Raw genomic sequence first — 14,742 nt, 5'->3', positions numbered from 1 at the left:
ACCACAAGATCTACACCCACAGCGGGAGTGTACATGGAGATCCTCGTTGCGGGGGAGGAGTTTCGGCCTCCTTCAGACTCAGGGAGTTCCCCATGGTGCTGGGAGCTTGAGGAACAATAAAGCTCAGGATCTACTTCTTGGAAGGATTTTACAGAAATAATTATGGGTGGGAGCAAGGATTTAGTTCCGAGGATGCTTCCCCAACAAGGGCAGATTAAATACATTGTGGATTATGCATATGTTGACACACAGTGCACCCATTTAAGTGACGTTGTATAAAAATATGATGTAGAAAGATGGTCACAATGTATTTTTTTTTTCACAATGTATTTTTAAGCCAAAAAACCCCAGTATGATTATTATGATCTTGGTTTTGTAAAAACATTTCTTTATATATAGAAAAATGACTAGAAAGATGTTAATACTTTAGGCTTGGAAATGAAGGATCTTCTTCCTGGTTTTTGGTAGTTTCCCCTCCCCCCGCTTCCCCCTTCCAACCCCCGGCCTCAACATGCCACTTGTGGGATCTTAGTTCTCCGATCAGGGATTGAACCTGGGCCACGGCAGGGAAAGCACCGAGTCCTAACCACTGGATCACCAGGGAACTCTCCCCCACCCTCCACTTTTTTAAAATGATGAAATTACAGTGCTACACACACTATGTAAAAAAATTCTAACAATAGAGAAGTACTAGATATTCCCCCACATGACCCTCATCTTCTCCTAGAGATAATTAAAAATGTTTCCTCTTCTACTTCTCCATATTTGCTAAGTTATTCATAATGAACACATATTGCTTTTGCAAAATGCAAGAGAAGCCAAAATTTTACAAAGAAGAGCAAACGGTGCCCAGCTGGGTCCTGGCAGAGGGCTGGGGCCAGGACCTGAACAGAGTTTGGCAGGCAGAGCCCGAGGAGTTCCTGCTCAGGGGCAGTTGGTTACTGGGTACCTGGGACTCCCTCTGTCTCCCTAATGTCCCAGTAGCTAGGGAGAAATCTGGAGTATTGTGTGTTGCACACAAGAGGCCCGGGTATGGCCTTTCATCCTCTGTGTCCAGCTAAATGTTTATAGATACTGCCTGGTGCTGCAGAAACAGGATCAACGAACGTGAATCCCAGCTCTGCCTCTGCCTAGCTGTGTGGCCTCGGGCAAGTAACTTAACCACTCTGAACCTCTAATTCCTCCTCTGATAATTGGGATACTCGTATCTCCCTCACAGGGCTGGGTGAGTGTGAGGATGGATGTCTGGCACATGGAGGTGTTGAGTAAATGGATGCTCCTTTCCATCTCTCTGCCCATGTCTGGCACCACTGAGCAGATGAGTCTCTGAGAGCAGCAGCTTGGGGTCCCTTCACAATAGCTCCCCTTTAGTCATCTCGTGGTCCAGCCCCCAGACTCCCGTCAGGCCTGGGCATAAAACAGCCCCCATAAACATTTCTAGAGAGCGAGGTGCCATGTGCTTCTGGGTGACGTGCCCTGGCAGCACTTAGGTTCTTCCCCATATCCAGCCTCCCACTGCAACAGAAACACTGCTCTCCTGGACAAACCATCCTGGCTGCAGCCACTTACATTTTGGCTTCGTAGTCCTTCCATGCCTTCTCCAGTTGCTTTTTGGAATCCTGTAGTTCAGAAAGAACAATTTGCCCAAAGGGGCTCTTGGGGTCTGGAATCTACAGTACACTTTGCCACCATTAGGGGGACCCTGCACTTGCATGCTCCCCTGTGCTGCTCAGAGCCACAGTCCAACCCCCCCGCTGCCCACATAGCCCTGACTGCAAACCTGACCCCCCAAAATAGACCCAACCAACCCTATTTCTCAGAGCTGAGCCCCTTCTTCCAACTGACCTCTTCCCACAGTTGCCAGTAATCCGTTTGAATTGGTAGGCTCAGGCCTAGGGTACTGGGGAGATTTTGGGGGGTCTGCCCTGAGTCCCCTCCCTTAGAAGATGGAGATCACCATGAGGAAGAGGATGGAGGATAAAGATCAGAATCCTCCTCTAACTTTACCCCACTGTTTTCTCCTGCCTGGTACTTGCTCACCCTTTCAACAGGAAGGTACAGGTGGAGGGACATATGCACAGAGAGGCTAAGAAGTCTACCTGAGGCCACACAGCAAGCCGGAGAGACCTGGCTTATCCCTGGCCTAGTTTGCCTGGGCCTCATCCAGCAGGCTGCTCACACCCTTCAGAACAGCCCCCCTGCCCCCACCCCTAAACTTCCAAGGTGCCCCAGTCTACCAGGCGAAAAAGCTGCTGGTCTGGTTTGGGTGGTTCCCGGGGCGAGGAGGAAAGCCTCTGTGGGGAGAACCTCTCAGGGGCCTTCTGGGGCAGACTTCCCAGGGAGATTATTCTGTTACTCTCTTTGAGTTCTACTTTGCCTCTAGCCAGGAGCTGCCTGCTGCAGAGAGAGCAGCCAAGCATGGGAGTCAGGAGGCCTGACTCTCACACTGGCTCCTCCACTGACCAGCTGTGTAAACTGGAAGCAGGTACCAAACCCCCTGAGCCTCAGTTTCCTCAACTGCAAAATGGGGATAACAGCACCTACAGGACCCCCGCCTCATTGGGTTGTTGTAAAGGGCCCAGGCAGACAGTAAGTCAGCCATCCTAGGCTCACCCCAGGGCCAGGTCCTCCTGTCATCCTGAGAGTCAGTAATGTGGGGTTAGCACACCCACTGTGACAGCCTCGCTTGGCTTCCGTCCTCAGCCCAGCCTTGCCTCCCCTGTCCTCTCCTGCCCACCCCTGTCTTGCTCCATCCCACCACCTCTGCACTCCCTCTGCTGCCCATGTGGAAACTCACCTGTCGCCCGTCCCTCAGCTGCCCCTTCAACAGACTGTCCAGGGGGAAAGAGACAATGTTGTTCAGGTTCTGAACCTGGAAAAAGCAGAGACCCCCATACCCCCCCTTGGGTGACTGTCCATCCAGCCCCAAGGGGCTCAGGGTACGGTGAAGCATCACAAGGCCAAGGACAGCACTGGGGTAAAGGAGGCAGGGGAGAGAAAGACAAGAAGGTGAAGGAGTACAAGGGGTGGCGGGCCGGCCTCCTGTGGAAGCTCTTCCCCTCCCCTGACTAATCCGCCTTATCACCTCACTGCTCAATCCACGGCATCCATGGCCAGCCTGTCTTTGTCCCTTTGCCAGAGGGACACCCTCACCTCTCTTCTCTGACCCTCTGAGGTCCACCTGTAGCGCCATCTGTTGTTTCTGTCTGGCTAGTTCCTCGACTCCCCTTATAATGTGGGGAACCCATTCCCTATGGTCACATGGGGTGAACACAGGAGTCAGAGCTGACCAGAGTGCCCCACCCTCCGGCTACTGTGATTGGATCAGAAACAGGCACATGACCCAAACCAGCCAATCAGGATACTTCCTGGGACTTCTCTGCCAAAGTCACGGGAGAAAGATTGTCTTTCTTCTGTAAGGTGTGAATCTGGGCCTGCCCACTGAGCAGAGACAGAGAGAAACTCTTTAAGAGAAAGAAAAGGAGCCTAAGACCAGCTGCATACCTGGACTTCCCATTACAGGGGCCAGTGAAGTCTCTTTTTTAAAATTAACCTAGGGAATTCCCTGGTGGTCCAATGGTTAGGACTCAGCGCTTTCACTGCCGGGGCTGGGTGGGCCCAGGTTCAATCCCTAGTCAGGGAACTAAGATCCCACAAGTTATGTGGCGTGGCCAAAAAAAAAAAAGATTGAAAGAGAGAAAAAGACATATAAAAAGAAAAAAATTAACCTAGTTTGAGTTGAATTTCTGTCATTTGGCAACTCAAAACAGCCTATCTAATATTTCAGCCCACCTTTCAAGGTATAGCTCAGGCCTCCCCTCCTCCAGGAAGCCTTCCTGACTACTTCCTCCTGTGGCCTATCCTGACCTCCCCTTTTCTGAGCCACAGCAGCCCTAGGCCTCTGACCCAAGCCACTGGGTCCTTGAGTTTGTGCCACACTGCTGGTCTTGCTTGCTGTCATTTCACATCTCAGTTCCTTGACTAGGCTGTGGCTCTCCGAGGCAGTCTGACTCTTCCCTGTGTCACCAGCCCCTGGTACACCACCCACCACTGAGGAGATGCTCAGCAAACACTAGTTTGACTGAAACAAGGGGAGGAGAGGTAAAGACAAAAGATGTCACTGATTCAGTTGAACCCAAACACTGTTAAAGGCCTCTACGTGCAGGACAGGGTGCGAGGCAGTGCTACGCAAAAGGACAAAATGATGACAGATGGCAATATTAGCTAATGTTAACTGAGCGCTACCCTGGAGCAGGCACTTAACTTGCGAAATCCTCATCACCACTCTGTGAGGTGGGGACCACTGTTATCCCCATTTTACAGATGAGGCTTGGGCAGACTGAGGCACTTGCCCAGGGTCATACACCTAGTGAGCAGCAAAGCAGGGATTCAAGGCCTGAGTCTAAGCCTGAGGTGTGGGTGCTTGATCACTAAGCAAACTGCCTCGTAGAGATGATGTGGTCCCCGCCAGCCAGGAAGGGCCCTGGGTGGAACTTGAGCCACGAAAGCTGGGCCAAGAGCTATGAAGCCTAGAGGGAGACAGGCTTTCCTGGGAGGTGGTACAGCCAGGCTTGCGCTCGGATGCTGGGTTCAAATCAGCTGTGTGACCTCGGACAAGGTGCTTAACCTCGTGTCTTAGTTTCCTAGCCTGTACAGGGGTGGACAATAGTAAAAACAACCCCACAGAGCTGTGCTCCAGGATGAAATGTTAACACATGTGAAGTACTGAGAACATGCCTGCACCAGGAAAGAGCTCATGTCTTGGGGTAGCCTTGAGGCGGGGGCTTGGCGGACGGGGAGGAGGCCATCTCAGGAAGGAACCTGAGGCCACTGGGCCACATGCAGGAGCTGAGAGGCTTGCTGAGGGGAGGCACGTTCTTGCCTTTGAGAACAAAGCAGGTATGGCTGGGAAAGCAGAGGACAAAGAGGGTGAAGGAGGGGCAGTGGTGCAAAGACAGGAACCCGAGCCTGCCCTCCCTTGAGTGGGGCTCCTCCCCACTGTGAGACCCCCTCTGCTCCTGGGTGCTCACCACAGAGGAGAAGGAGGAGGGCAGGGAGGGAGGGAGAGAGGGGAGAGGAGACGCTGGCCGGAAAGAAGTCAGAGAGGAAGAAGAATGCAAATAGGAGGTCAGAACTGGGAAGGGGGACTTCCCTGGTGGTCCAGTGGGTAAGACTCTGCGCTCCCAATGCGGGGGCCTGGGTTCCGTCCCTGGTCAGGGAACTAGATCCCACATGCACGCCGCAACTAAGTCCGCACGCCGCAACTAAAGATCCTGCGTGCTGCAACTAAGACCCGCGCAGCCAAAATAAATAAATAAATATTAAAAAAAAAATAAAAGAACTGGAAAGGAACCTCAGGTCATGGGTCAGAGGTCAAGGGAGACTAGAGGTCATGGGAAACCTGAAAGAAGGGTGGAAACCAACCCTTTCCCAGTCAGGTTTTTTTTTTTTTTTTTTGCGGTACGCGGGCCTCTCACTGTTGTGGCCTCTCCCGTTGCGGAGCACAGGCTCTGGATGCGCAGGCTCAGCGGCCATGGCTCACGGGCCCAGCTGCTCTGCGGCATGTGGGATCTTCCCGAACCGGGGCACGAACCTGCGTCCCCTGCATCGGCAGGCAGACTCTCAACCACTGCACCACCAGGGAAGCCCTCCCAGTCGGGTTTTTAAGTCACTGATTAGATTTGCCCTGAGCCTGGGCTGAGGCTGAGTGAAAGAGGGGCAGGGCCTCACCAGGTTCTTGAAGAGCGCGGCCACCTCACGGGTGAACACGGCCAAGTTCAGGAAGCCGGTGGACAGCTCGTGACTGTTTTGAGACAGGTGGCTGTTGCCCAAGGACTCTACGGCCTCTCGGTACTGCTCCTCGTTCTCCACGTGCCCTGTGGAGCAGGGAGGCGCAGAGTTAGTTCCAGGCTGGAGCTGGGGAAAGGGCTGCCTCGCCAGGCTGGCACCAAGCAGGCTCACTCACCGAGGCCGGAGCTATGGATCGCCCGCACAGCCTTCTTTATTCTCTGTAGGATGGCCTGGTCTCCTTCTAGCATCTGGAAACAAATGTGGACAGAGGTTCAGGGATGCTCAGCCGGGAGGGGTGCCTGACTCTGCAATCCCACCCTCCAAACACACACATAGATCCCTCCCTAGGGTCCCCCTGCACCCCGACGAAACATGAACAGGCCACCCTCCCCCACCCAGACCACATGGGAAGCCACAGACCAGTCACACCACACCAGGAAGGCCAGGCTTTCCTCCTCATGCGGGACAAGTAAACATAGCAATTCCAAGGCATGTGGCATGGTGGGGTATACCAGGCCAGGGTCTGAATCTCGGCTCTGGCACTAACTAGTGTGTCAACCTAGATAAATCTGTTCGCCTCTCTGAGCCTAGGGTGCCTCATCTGCAAAATGAGGATGACACTACAGAGTTGCTGAGAGAGTGATTTGACGAACACATACATGACGCTTAGCAAAATACTAGAGGAAAACATGGAAAGACTCAGATGGGGAAAGACTTGTTCCCCAAACCCCAGGCTCAGTAAGCAGCCACGTGAGGATAAGGAGGAAGAGGCTGGGACACCATCGGTGAGAAGTGAGATGAGGAGGGTAGAGGTGGACACTCAGCACCCCCTGGAGAGAATTGCTGGGACATCAGGCAACCCCAAATTCCAGGGGTTGCAGAACAAACAGCAGACTGTGGGGAAGCCAGAAGATGTGACAGCATCACGTGCAGGAGTCACGTGCCCCAGGCGGCTCAGCCAGGATGGAAACCTCCCAGACACACCCCTCTTTCAGTGGGGTATAGAAGCTGCCAACCTCATGAAATCCTCATGAAATGCATAGTTAAGTGGGAAATTATAGAATTAGGGCTGCAAAGGGCCCACAGAGCCACAGATGAGGAAACTGAGGCCAAGAGAGGGGTGGGTCTTGCCTAGAGTCAAATAGTGGGGAAGCGGCAGAGCTGGGCTTCCAGGGGGTGCCCTAGTACAGCGCTCCATCCACACACGATGGCTGCACCCTGACCCCAGCCCCCACTATTTTGTCCAGTGACGATAATGGGATCAAAGTTTGATCGCCAAAGAGTTACTTCAATGTGGCAAGAGTTAGCAAACATTTGGAATGGTATCTGCAAAGATTCTAAACCAAACTCACAGGAGGACAAGCACAAGGCAGTCCTTGGAGGCAATGCAGAGTGTTTTTAGACGCCTCGGGCACACGGGAAGCCTCTGGAGGGAGAGGGGTCTGGTTTTGAAGCCCAGCTCCACTGCCCAGATGCTGTGTGACTTTGGGCAAGTTGCCTATTCTTTCTGAGCTCCCTGATTAGCTATCTGTAAAATGAGGGAAATAATGCCTACCTCTCAGGGTTATTATGAGGACTGTATGTATGAGATGATTCACATAAAGGGTTTAGTTGGGTGCTGAGCACAGAGTGTGTCCTAAAGGAACAGTACCTCTGATTGTCAGCAGTTGCTCCTGATGCTAAAAAGTACCCATCAAATTCTGGGTCCTTTTCCTCCAGGGAATAGAAACCTAACAGTCTCTCCCCTGAGTATGACCTTGAGATACTTTCATGTTTGGGACCAGTAGAGGCCCATCCCAGAGCTGAAGAAAGAAAGTTGAGGACTTGGGGAGATTGGGGAGAGGGGGCCATAACTGACTCAGCTAAAGAACTAAGACGTTTCTATCTGAGAGACAGACAAGAGGGGAGAACACAGACATGTCTGTAGCTCCCAAAGAGCTAGACGGGGAAACACGTGTTTGCCAAAGCCCTTGACTCCCACCTTGAAAACTGAAAGGGAAAGATAAGAGTTGATTAATTTAAGGAGCTAGGACTCCAAAAGACAGTGCAGGTTAAAGATATGAACAAATTCCAAAGAGGTTTAGAAAACTCCCTAGAAGACAGATCCGTGTGCCTAGCATACAAAAGGTGCTCAATAATTGTTTATCTAAATGAATGATGGTTTGCAAAGCCCTGGGACACAGACCTGAGAGGTCTGTGTCCATGCTCTAGATACCCTTTGGGGAGTCTTCCTATCCCATGACACCCGTTCTCTGAAAACCGCTCTACAGTTGGGCCCTTGCTGCCTTGTTTGTCCTAGCCAGAGTTGACTGGGCCAGGGTTGACACCTGACCTAAGCTGGGCCAATCAGATTCTCTTTCCAAGGAATTTGGAATCAGGCTCTGGAAAGCTAGCTAATTGATTGGAAGTGTTTAAGCAAAGGGAAAAGAACAAAGTAGATGTGTAGAAAGAAGCAAATGAGACCCATGCTGCCACAGAGAAGCACAAGAGAAGAGCTGCCCTGGTTTCTGGCAACTTTCCAGATCCTTCACCCTCAGAGACCCTTCCATACTTCCTGTCCTTGGGCCATGAAATACCCCTGAACCTAGCAAACAAATTCCTTTACTGCTTAAGCTAGTTTGAGAGGATCTCTCTTCCCTGCAGTGTAACAGAGGCTGCAGGTTGGCTCCTAATCCATTCTCTCTTCCTCCTTAGCAATTAGGACTCTGACTTTTCAGATGGCCACTTGGCCACTCAGCCACTCACAATAAAGACTACATTTCTGGGGCTTCCCTGGTGGCGCAGTGGTTAAGAATCCACCTGCCAATGCAGGAGACACAGGTTCGAGCCCTGGGCCGGGAAGATCCCACATGCTGCGGAGCAACTAAGCCCGTGCGCCAGAGCTACTGAGCCTGCGCTCTAGAGCCTACAAGCCACAGCTACTGAGTCCATGTGCCACAACTACTGAAGCCCGTGCACCTAGAGCCCATGCTCCGCGGAAAGAGAAGCAGCCGCAATGAGAAGACCGCGCACCACAACAAAGAGTAGCCCCGTCTCGCCGCAACTAGAGAAAGCCCGCGTGCAGCAATTAAGACCCAACACAGCCCCCAAAAAAAGAGACTACATTTCCCAGCCTAACTTGCAGCTAAATGTGGTCATGTGACAGTTCTAACCAATGGTATGTAATGGATATATCATTTGTTAGCTTCCAGAAAGTAGTTTTGAAAGGAAGGGAGGGGACTTTCCTCGTGGTACAGTGGTTGAGAGTCCGCCTGCCAGTGCAGGGGACGCGGGCTCGAGCCCTGGTCCAGGAGGATCCCGTGTGCAGCGGAACAACTGAGCCCGTGCACCACAGCTGCTGAGTTTGCCTCTGGAGCCCGCGACCCACAACTACTGAAGCCCGTACTCTGCAGTGAGAGGCCACCGCAATGAGAGGCCCGCACGCAGCAACGAGGACCCAATGCAGCCAAAGATAAATAAACAAAATAAATGGATTTATAAAAAAAAAGGAAGGGAGGGATTACACACCTATTAGGATGACCAAAACCCAAAACACTGACAACACCAAATGCTGGTGAAGATGTGGAACAACAGGAACTCTCATACATTGCTGGTGGGAATGCAAAAGGGCACAGCCACTTTGGAATCCAGTTTTGCAGTTTCCTACAAAACTAAACATACATTTACCATATGATCCAGCAACTGCTCTCCTTGGTATTTACCAAATGAGTTGAAACTTATTTCCACATAAAGACTTGCACCTGGATTGTTTGTAGCAACTTTATTCATAACTGCCAAAACTTGGAAGACAATGTACTATTATTTAGTGCTAAAATGAAGTGAGCTATCAAGCCACAAAAGACATGAAGGAAACTGAAATGCATATTACTAAGTGAAAGAAGCCAATCTGAAAAGGCTACAGACTGTAGGATTCCAACTATATGACATTCTGGAAAAGGCAAAACTATGGAAACTAAAAAATCAGTGGTTGCCAGGAGTTGGGGGAAGGGAGGGATGAATAGGTGGAGCACAAAGGAGTTTCAGGCAGTGAAACTATTCTGTATGATACCAGGATAGTGGATACATGTCACTATACAGTTGTCAAAACTCATAGAATGTATAACACCAAGAGTGAACCTTAAGGGACTTCCCTGGTGGAGCAGTGGTTAAGAATCTGCCTGCCAATGCAGGGGACACGGGTTCAATCCCTGGTCCAGGAAGATCCCACATGCCATGGAGCCACTAAGTCCATGTGCCACAGCTACTGAGCCTGAGAGCCACATCTACTGAGCCCATGTGCCACAACTACTGAAGCCCATGTGCCTAGAGCCTGTGCTCTGCAACAAGAGAAGCCACCACAATGAAGCCATTGCACACTGCAATGAACAGTAGCCCCTGCTTGCCGCAAATAGAGAAAGCAACGAAGACCCAATGCAGCCAAAAATAAATAAATAAATAAATTAAAAAAAAAAAAAAAGAGTGAACCTTAATGTAAACTATGGACTTTGGGTGATAATGATGTGTCAGTGTAGGTTCACTGATTATAACAAATGTACCATGCTGGTGTGGGATGGTAATTGTAGGGGAGGCTGTGCCTGTGTAGGGCCAGGGGTGTTTGGGAACTCTCTATACTTTCCACTCAATTTTGCTGTGAACCTAAAACTGCTCCAAAAATAAAGAAAAAAATTAATAAAGAGAAGAAAAGAAAAAAAAGGAAGGGAGGGGTGTCCTGTCATACTTTTCTCCTATCTAGAATGCACTTGTGAGGTCTAGAGCTCGGGCAGCCATCTTGGACCATGAGGTAGAAGCCACATGTTATGGATGGTGGAGCAACAAAGTAGTAGCCTTGTCCCTGGTGACTGTGGAGCCACCCTATCAACTCCGGACTACTTATCTGTAGAGTCTTTTACATGAAAGAAAAGTAAATGTCTATCTTATTTGAGCCACTGTTATGCTAGGTATTCTGTCACTTGTAGCTGAACCTAGCTCTTACTGGTACAAGCAGGCAAGTCATCCTAATCACCCACAAACTGTCCCTTGATGCCCTTGTCAGAAATGTATCAGGAAATGGCTTCCTGGCTAGATACCATTCCTGCCCCTACTGCTCTTAGCAACCAAGGTTCACACAGCTATTCATTCATTCATTCAACTAGTTATTGAGTGCCTGCTATGTGTTCACATCCTGCATAAGAGACACAATCTCAGCTCTTAGGGACACCACCATCTAAGGGAAGAGCAAGACAAGTAAATAGATATTTATAATGCAATGTGATTAGGGTTATAATGGAAGAAGGACAAGGTACCTCAGAGCCCAGGGAAAGCAGAGCTGTGTCTGCTTAGGAGGAACAGGGAAAGCTTTAAGCTGTGGTGCTTGGCTGTGAGCACTGGACGAAGAGGCTGTGCTGTGACGTGGTGTACGTGGCTGTGCTGTGGTGGGGGAGTACTAGGTATAAATGGTAGAAATGCTAGAGGAGGGAGGCTCGCTCTGGGAAGGATGGGCAAGGAGAGGATCATTCATTCATTCATTCATTCATTTCAACAAGCATCTCCTGGTGCCTATTTTATGGCCCCTTCCTTCAAAAGGCTCACAGACATATAAACACAAAGTGTCCGAAGGGGAAACAAAGAGGGGGGAATTCTAATCACCCTTTTCTCAAGAAAATATCTGAAAATCATTCAAACTGGGGTATAAATGACTGATAACACCTATGATACAATGGGGCAAAAATTTAAGCTAAAGAAGTACCGTTTTAAGGAGAAAATTCAGACCAAAGCCTGGGGATGGGAAGGGATTTGGAGAAAGGCACAGAGGTTTTTAGAACTCCAGTAATGAGGCAACCATAGCACGATGAGTCCCAAGCTACGATTCTAGCCCGTCTCCCGAAAACTATCTCCCTGGGTGATAGTAATCCAGCCAGATCTCTAAACCTCCCCTTCTTTAAAATGGGAGAAAGATAATATCACATGGGGAAAAAAATCCATTCTCCACTTAACTCACAGAGTTACTGTGAGGCTTAGATGAGATCACAGACATAACAGCATGGTGCCAAGGCTTGGGGCATTTGGAAAACATGAGTATGATTTTTACTGTGATTTGTTTTCTGCCTCTGTATGAGATCAGCCCTCATTCCTTGTGCCTGTGACTGGATAGGTTAACAAAAACCCAAAATCAGCCTCTGGACTCAGGGAGTCCTTTTAATCCCCAGTAGTCAGTGATTCTCAAAGTAGGGTCAGCAGCAACAGCCTCACCCGGGAACGTGTTAGAAATGCAGATTCTTCAGCTGAATCGGAAACTGGAGGTGGGGCCCAGCGATTTGTGTTTCAACGAGCCCTCCGGGTGATTGCCACGCATGCTCCAGTTTGGGGATCACTGGTCTAATTCCACCTTTCAGAGATGCAGTAACTCATCATTGCTAAAAGTATGAGGCTGGCCCCAAACTACCTGGTTTTGAATTCTAGCTCCATTTTGGTATTTGCTATGTGACCTCTCTGTGCCTCAATTTCCATTCACGAAATGAGGATGATAATAGTTTCTACTATATAGGGTTGTTGGGGAGACTAAATGAACTCACATAGGTAAAGTGCTTAGAACATTATTATTTGATTGCTAATGATGTTATCCATTGCAAAATTAAATGGAATTTGATTTAGGAATTTCTCAACTTTCCTTGAGCTAATTAAAGATACCTCCCCCCACCCCCATGACCCTGCTCAGCAAGACGTGGGAACCACAGGTACAGAGGGACTGCAGTGAAACCTCTGTCACTGGGCAGACACAGAATGCAAGATGTTACATGTCCTGAGTGCCTGAGTAAGGGCTCTGGGCCAGACTCTTACCTGTCACCCTCCCAGCCACCATTTGAGACAGGCATCACCATCTGCATTTTTATAGATGAAGCTGTCAGGGGAAGGAACACGTCCAAGTATGTCCAGGTCACATAATGCTGAACAGTGGCAGAGTCATAATTTAGACCCAGGTCTGGTCAAATCCAGGGCCAATGTTCTTTCCATAACACCAAGCTGCCCCACAGAGGTTAAGGGACACGGCTTCTTTGACCCTGGGACTGGCTCTGCCTCTGAGCCTGAATTTCAGCTCCACCATCTCTACCATATCCCCTCAACATCCCCTCACACAGGAAGGGAGGAGGGAGGGACAGAGGGAGACCTGTCCAAAGAAAAGGAAGTTGACAGCAGTGTCAGGGCCCCAACTGCAAATACTCCAAGGGCTGTCCTACTAGAGAGAAAACAGATTTATTGAAGTTGGCCCTGAAGAGGATTTCCAGGACTGAGAGGTAGAATTAGAGACACAGAAACAGATTTCAGCTCAAACACAGGAAGAAGTTCCTAAGCAAGAATAAGGGACCCTGGAAGGAGTGACCTTGAAGTATTTAGGGACTTCAGGTGGTAGAGCATGATTCAGGCACCAGATTTTGGATTAGTAGTGATGGCCATTTAGATTTCTCTCAAAGCTAAGAGTCCATGCAAGAGCCTGGGCAGGCACTGGGCAAAGGCAGGTGAAACTCAGAGTACCAGGGACATGTCTGAACTTGGAAAACCAACTGGAGTCCTTCGGGCAGCCTTGCCTGGCTAGGCCTAGACAAAGTCTGAATTCCAGTTGGTGATACTGCCCTTTGTGCCCCGCCACCCCCTACACACACACACACACACACACACACACACACTGTGCTCTTGCTCTCTGCAGGCAAAAGATCATAGATGGCAGCACTAGGGCCATGCCCAGCTGCCTTGCTTGGAAGGGCCTTCTGCATGCCCCCTTCCTGGGTCAGGATTCATCAATAAGAGCCATTCTTCATTCCTGTGATTTCTCAGAGCCAGCTGTGGTAACCATGGTGACCCAGCCCAGGGGGCAGAGCTGCTAAAGCTAAGGCCTTGAGAGCTGCAGATTAAATTTCACCATTAGACATTCACTCCTTTGGACTATTATAATACGGGGCATGGGCACCCCTTTTGTGGCATCCCATGACCATTGGAGCCATCATTAATCAGTCACAGTATTTTTCCCACTGACTCTGGTTTTGTTCCATCATTTTGTTGATGCAGCTCTTCAAGTAGCCTCTACCAATTAAAGTATAGTTCACATAGGAGAAGAAAACCAGTTTTTAGCTTTGTTTTGGACCATGATGTTGTGCCTTGAGAGACTAAATCACAGAATATTGGAGATAATCTAACATTACCTCCTTGTTTTACAGACTGCAAAACAAAAGCTCAGATGAGTTTCTTGCCCCAGGTCTCATAGGAAATGCAAACAAACTAAGGAAAGAATACAATCTAAAACTTGCACAGGGCTTTACAGTTTGTGAAGTAATTTGACATCCACCCTTTAAGACTCGTAGCATCCTGATACGACAGTCATTGCTTTTATTCCCATCTGGCTGATGAGTTAGTGAGGCTCAGAGAAGTAAAGAAAGTTGCCTGAGCTCACACAGCCAGGAAGTGGTCAAGACAGACCTGGGACAGTTGGACTCTAACTGTTGGACTCTAACTCCCTTGTTTATTCCCAGTCTGTGGGCCCCAGGCCCTGGAAATCCAAGGAGTTACTACCATGGCCCTATGAAGGCACACTTATATAGAAAGCACTACAGACCAATAAAAAAGTCTCACGAATTAGTATGACCACATTCCAAATATGAATGCAGCCGTTACGATCAATAAGACACAAATCTTTAAATGTATTTTTGAATTCATGGTAGCTTTTTGTCCTTTTCCATATTTCTTAATCAATCAATCAATCAATCAATCAAAACTAAAAGTACAAGTGTAAAGGAAAGGTCAGTGAAACCTTGACATTAAAAAGGATTCCTTCTGTCATAAAGAACAGACTTGTGTTTGCCAAGGGGAGAGGTGATGGAGGGATGGGCTGGGAGTTTGGGGTTAGCAGATGCAAACAGTTATATGTACAATGGATAAACAACAAGGTCCTACTGTATAGCACAGGGAACTATTCAGTATCTT

General features: G+C 49.3%; 1 protein-coding gene across 1 annotated transcript in view; it reads right to left on the bottom strand.

Annotated features, from left to right (window-relative positions):
• ASAP3 (ArfGAP with SH3 domain, ankyrin repeat and PH domain 3) overlaps positions 1-14,742 on the bottom strand; it is a 32,134-nt gene that overhangs the window by 16,865 nt on the left and 527 nt on the right. Inside the window, exons 2-5 of the mRNA XM_082652484.1 lie at positions 5,966-6,038; positions 5,731-5,876; positions 2,798-2,872; positions 1,570-1,619 (exon numbers count right to left, since the gene is read on the bottom strand). Coding sequence (XP_082508610.1) covers positions 1,570-1,619; positions 2,798-2,872; positions 5,731-5,876; positions 5,966-6,038 — 344 coding nt within the window. The remainder of the gene's footprint in view (positions 1-1,569; positions 1,620-2,797; positions 2,873-5,730; positions 5,877-5,965; positions 6,039-14,742) is intronic.

Source organism: Grampus griseus (assembly GCF_964374135.1).
Source record: "Grampus griseus genome assembly, chromosome: 1".
Classification (NCBI taxonomy): Eukaryota; Metazoa; Chordata; class Mammalia; order Artiodactyla; family Delphinidae; genus Grampus; species Grampus griseus.
Note: the sequence above shows the minus strand (reverse complement) of the source record. Positions and strands in the feature narration are given on the sequence as shown.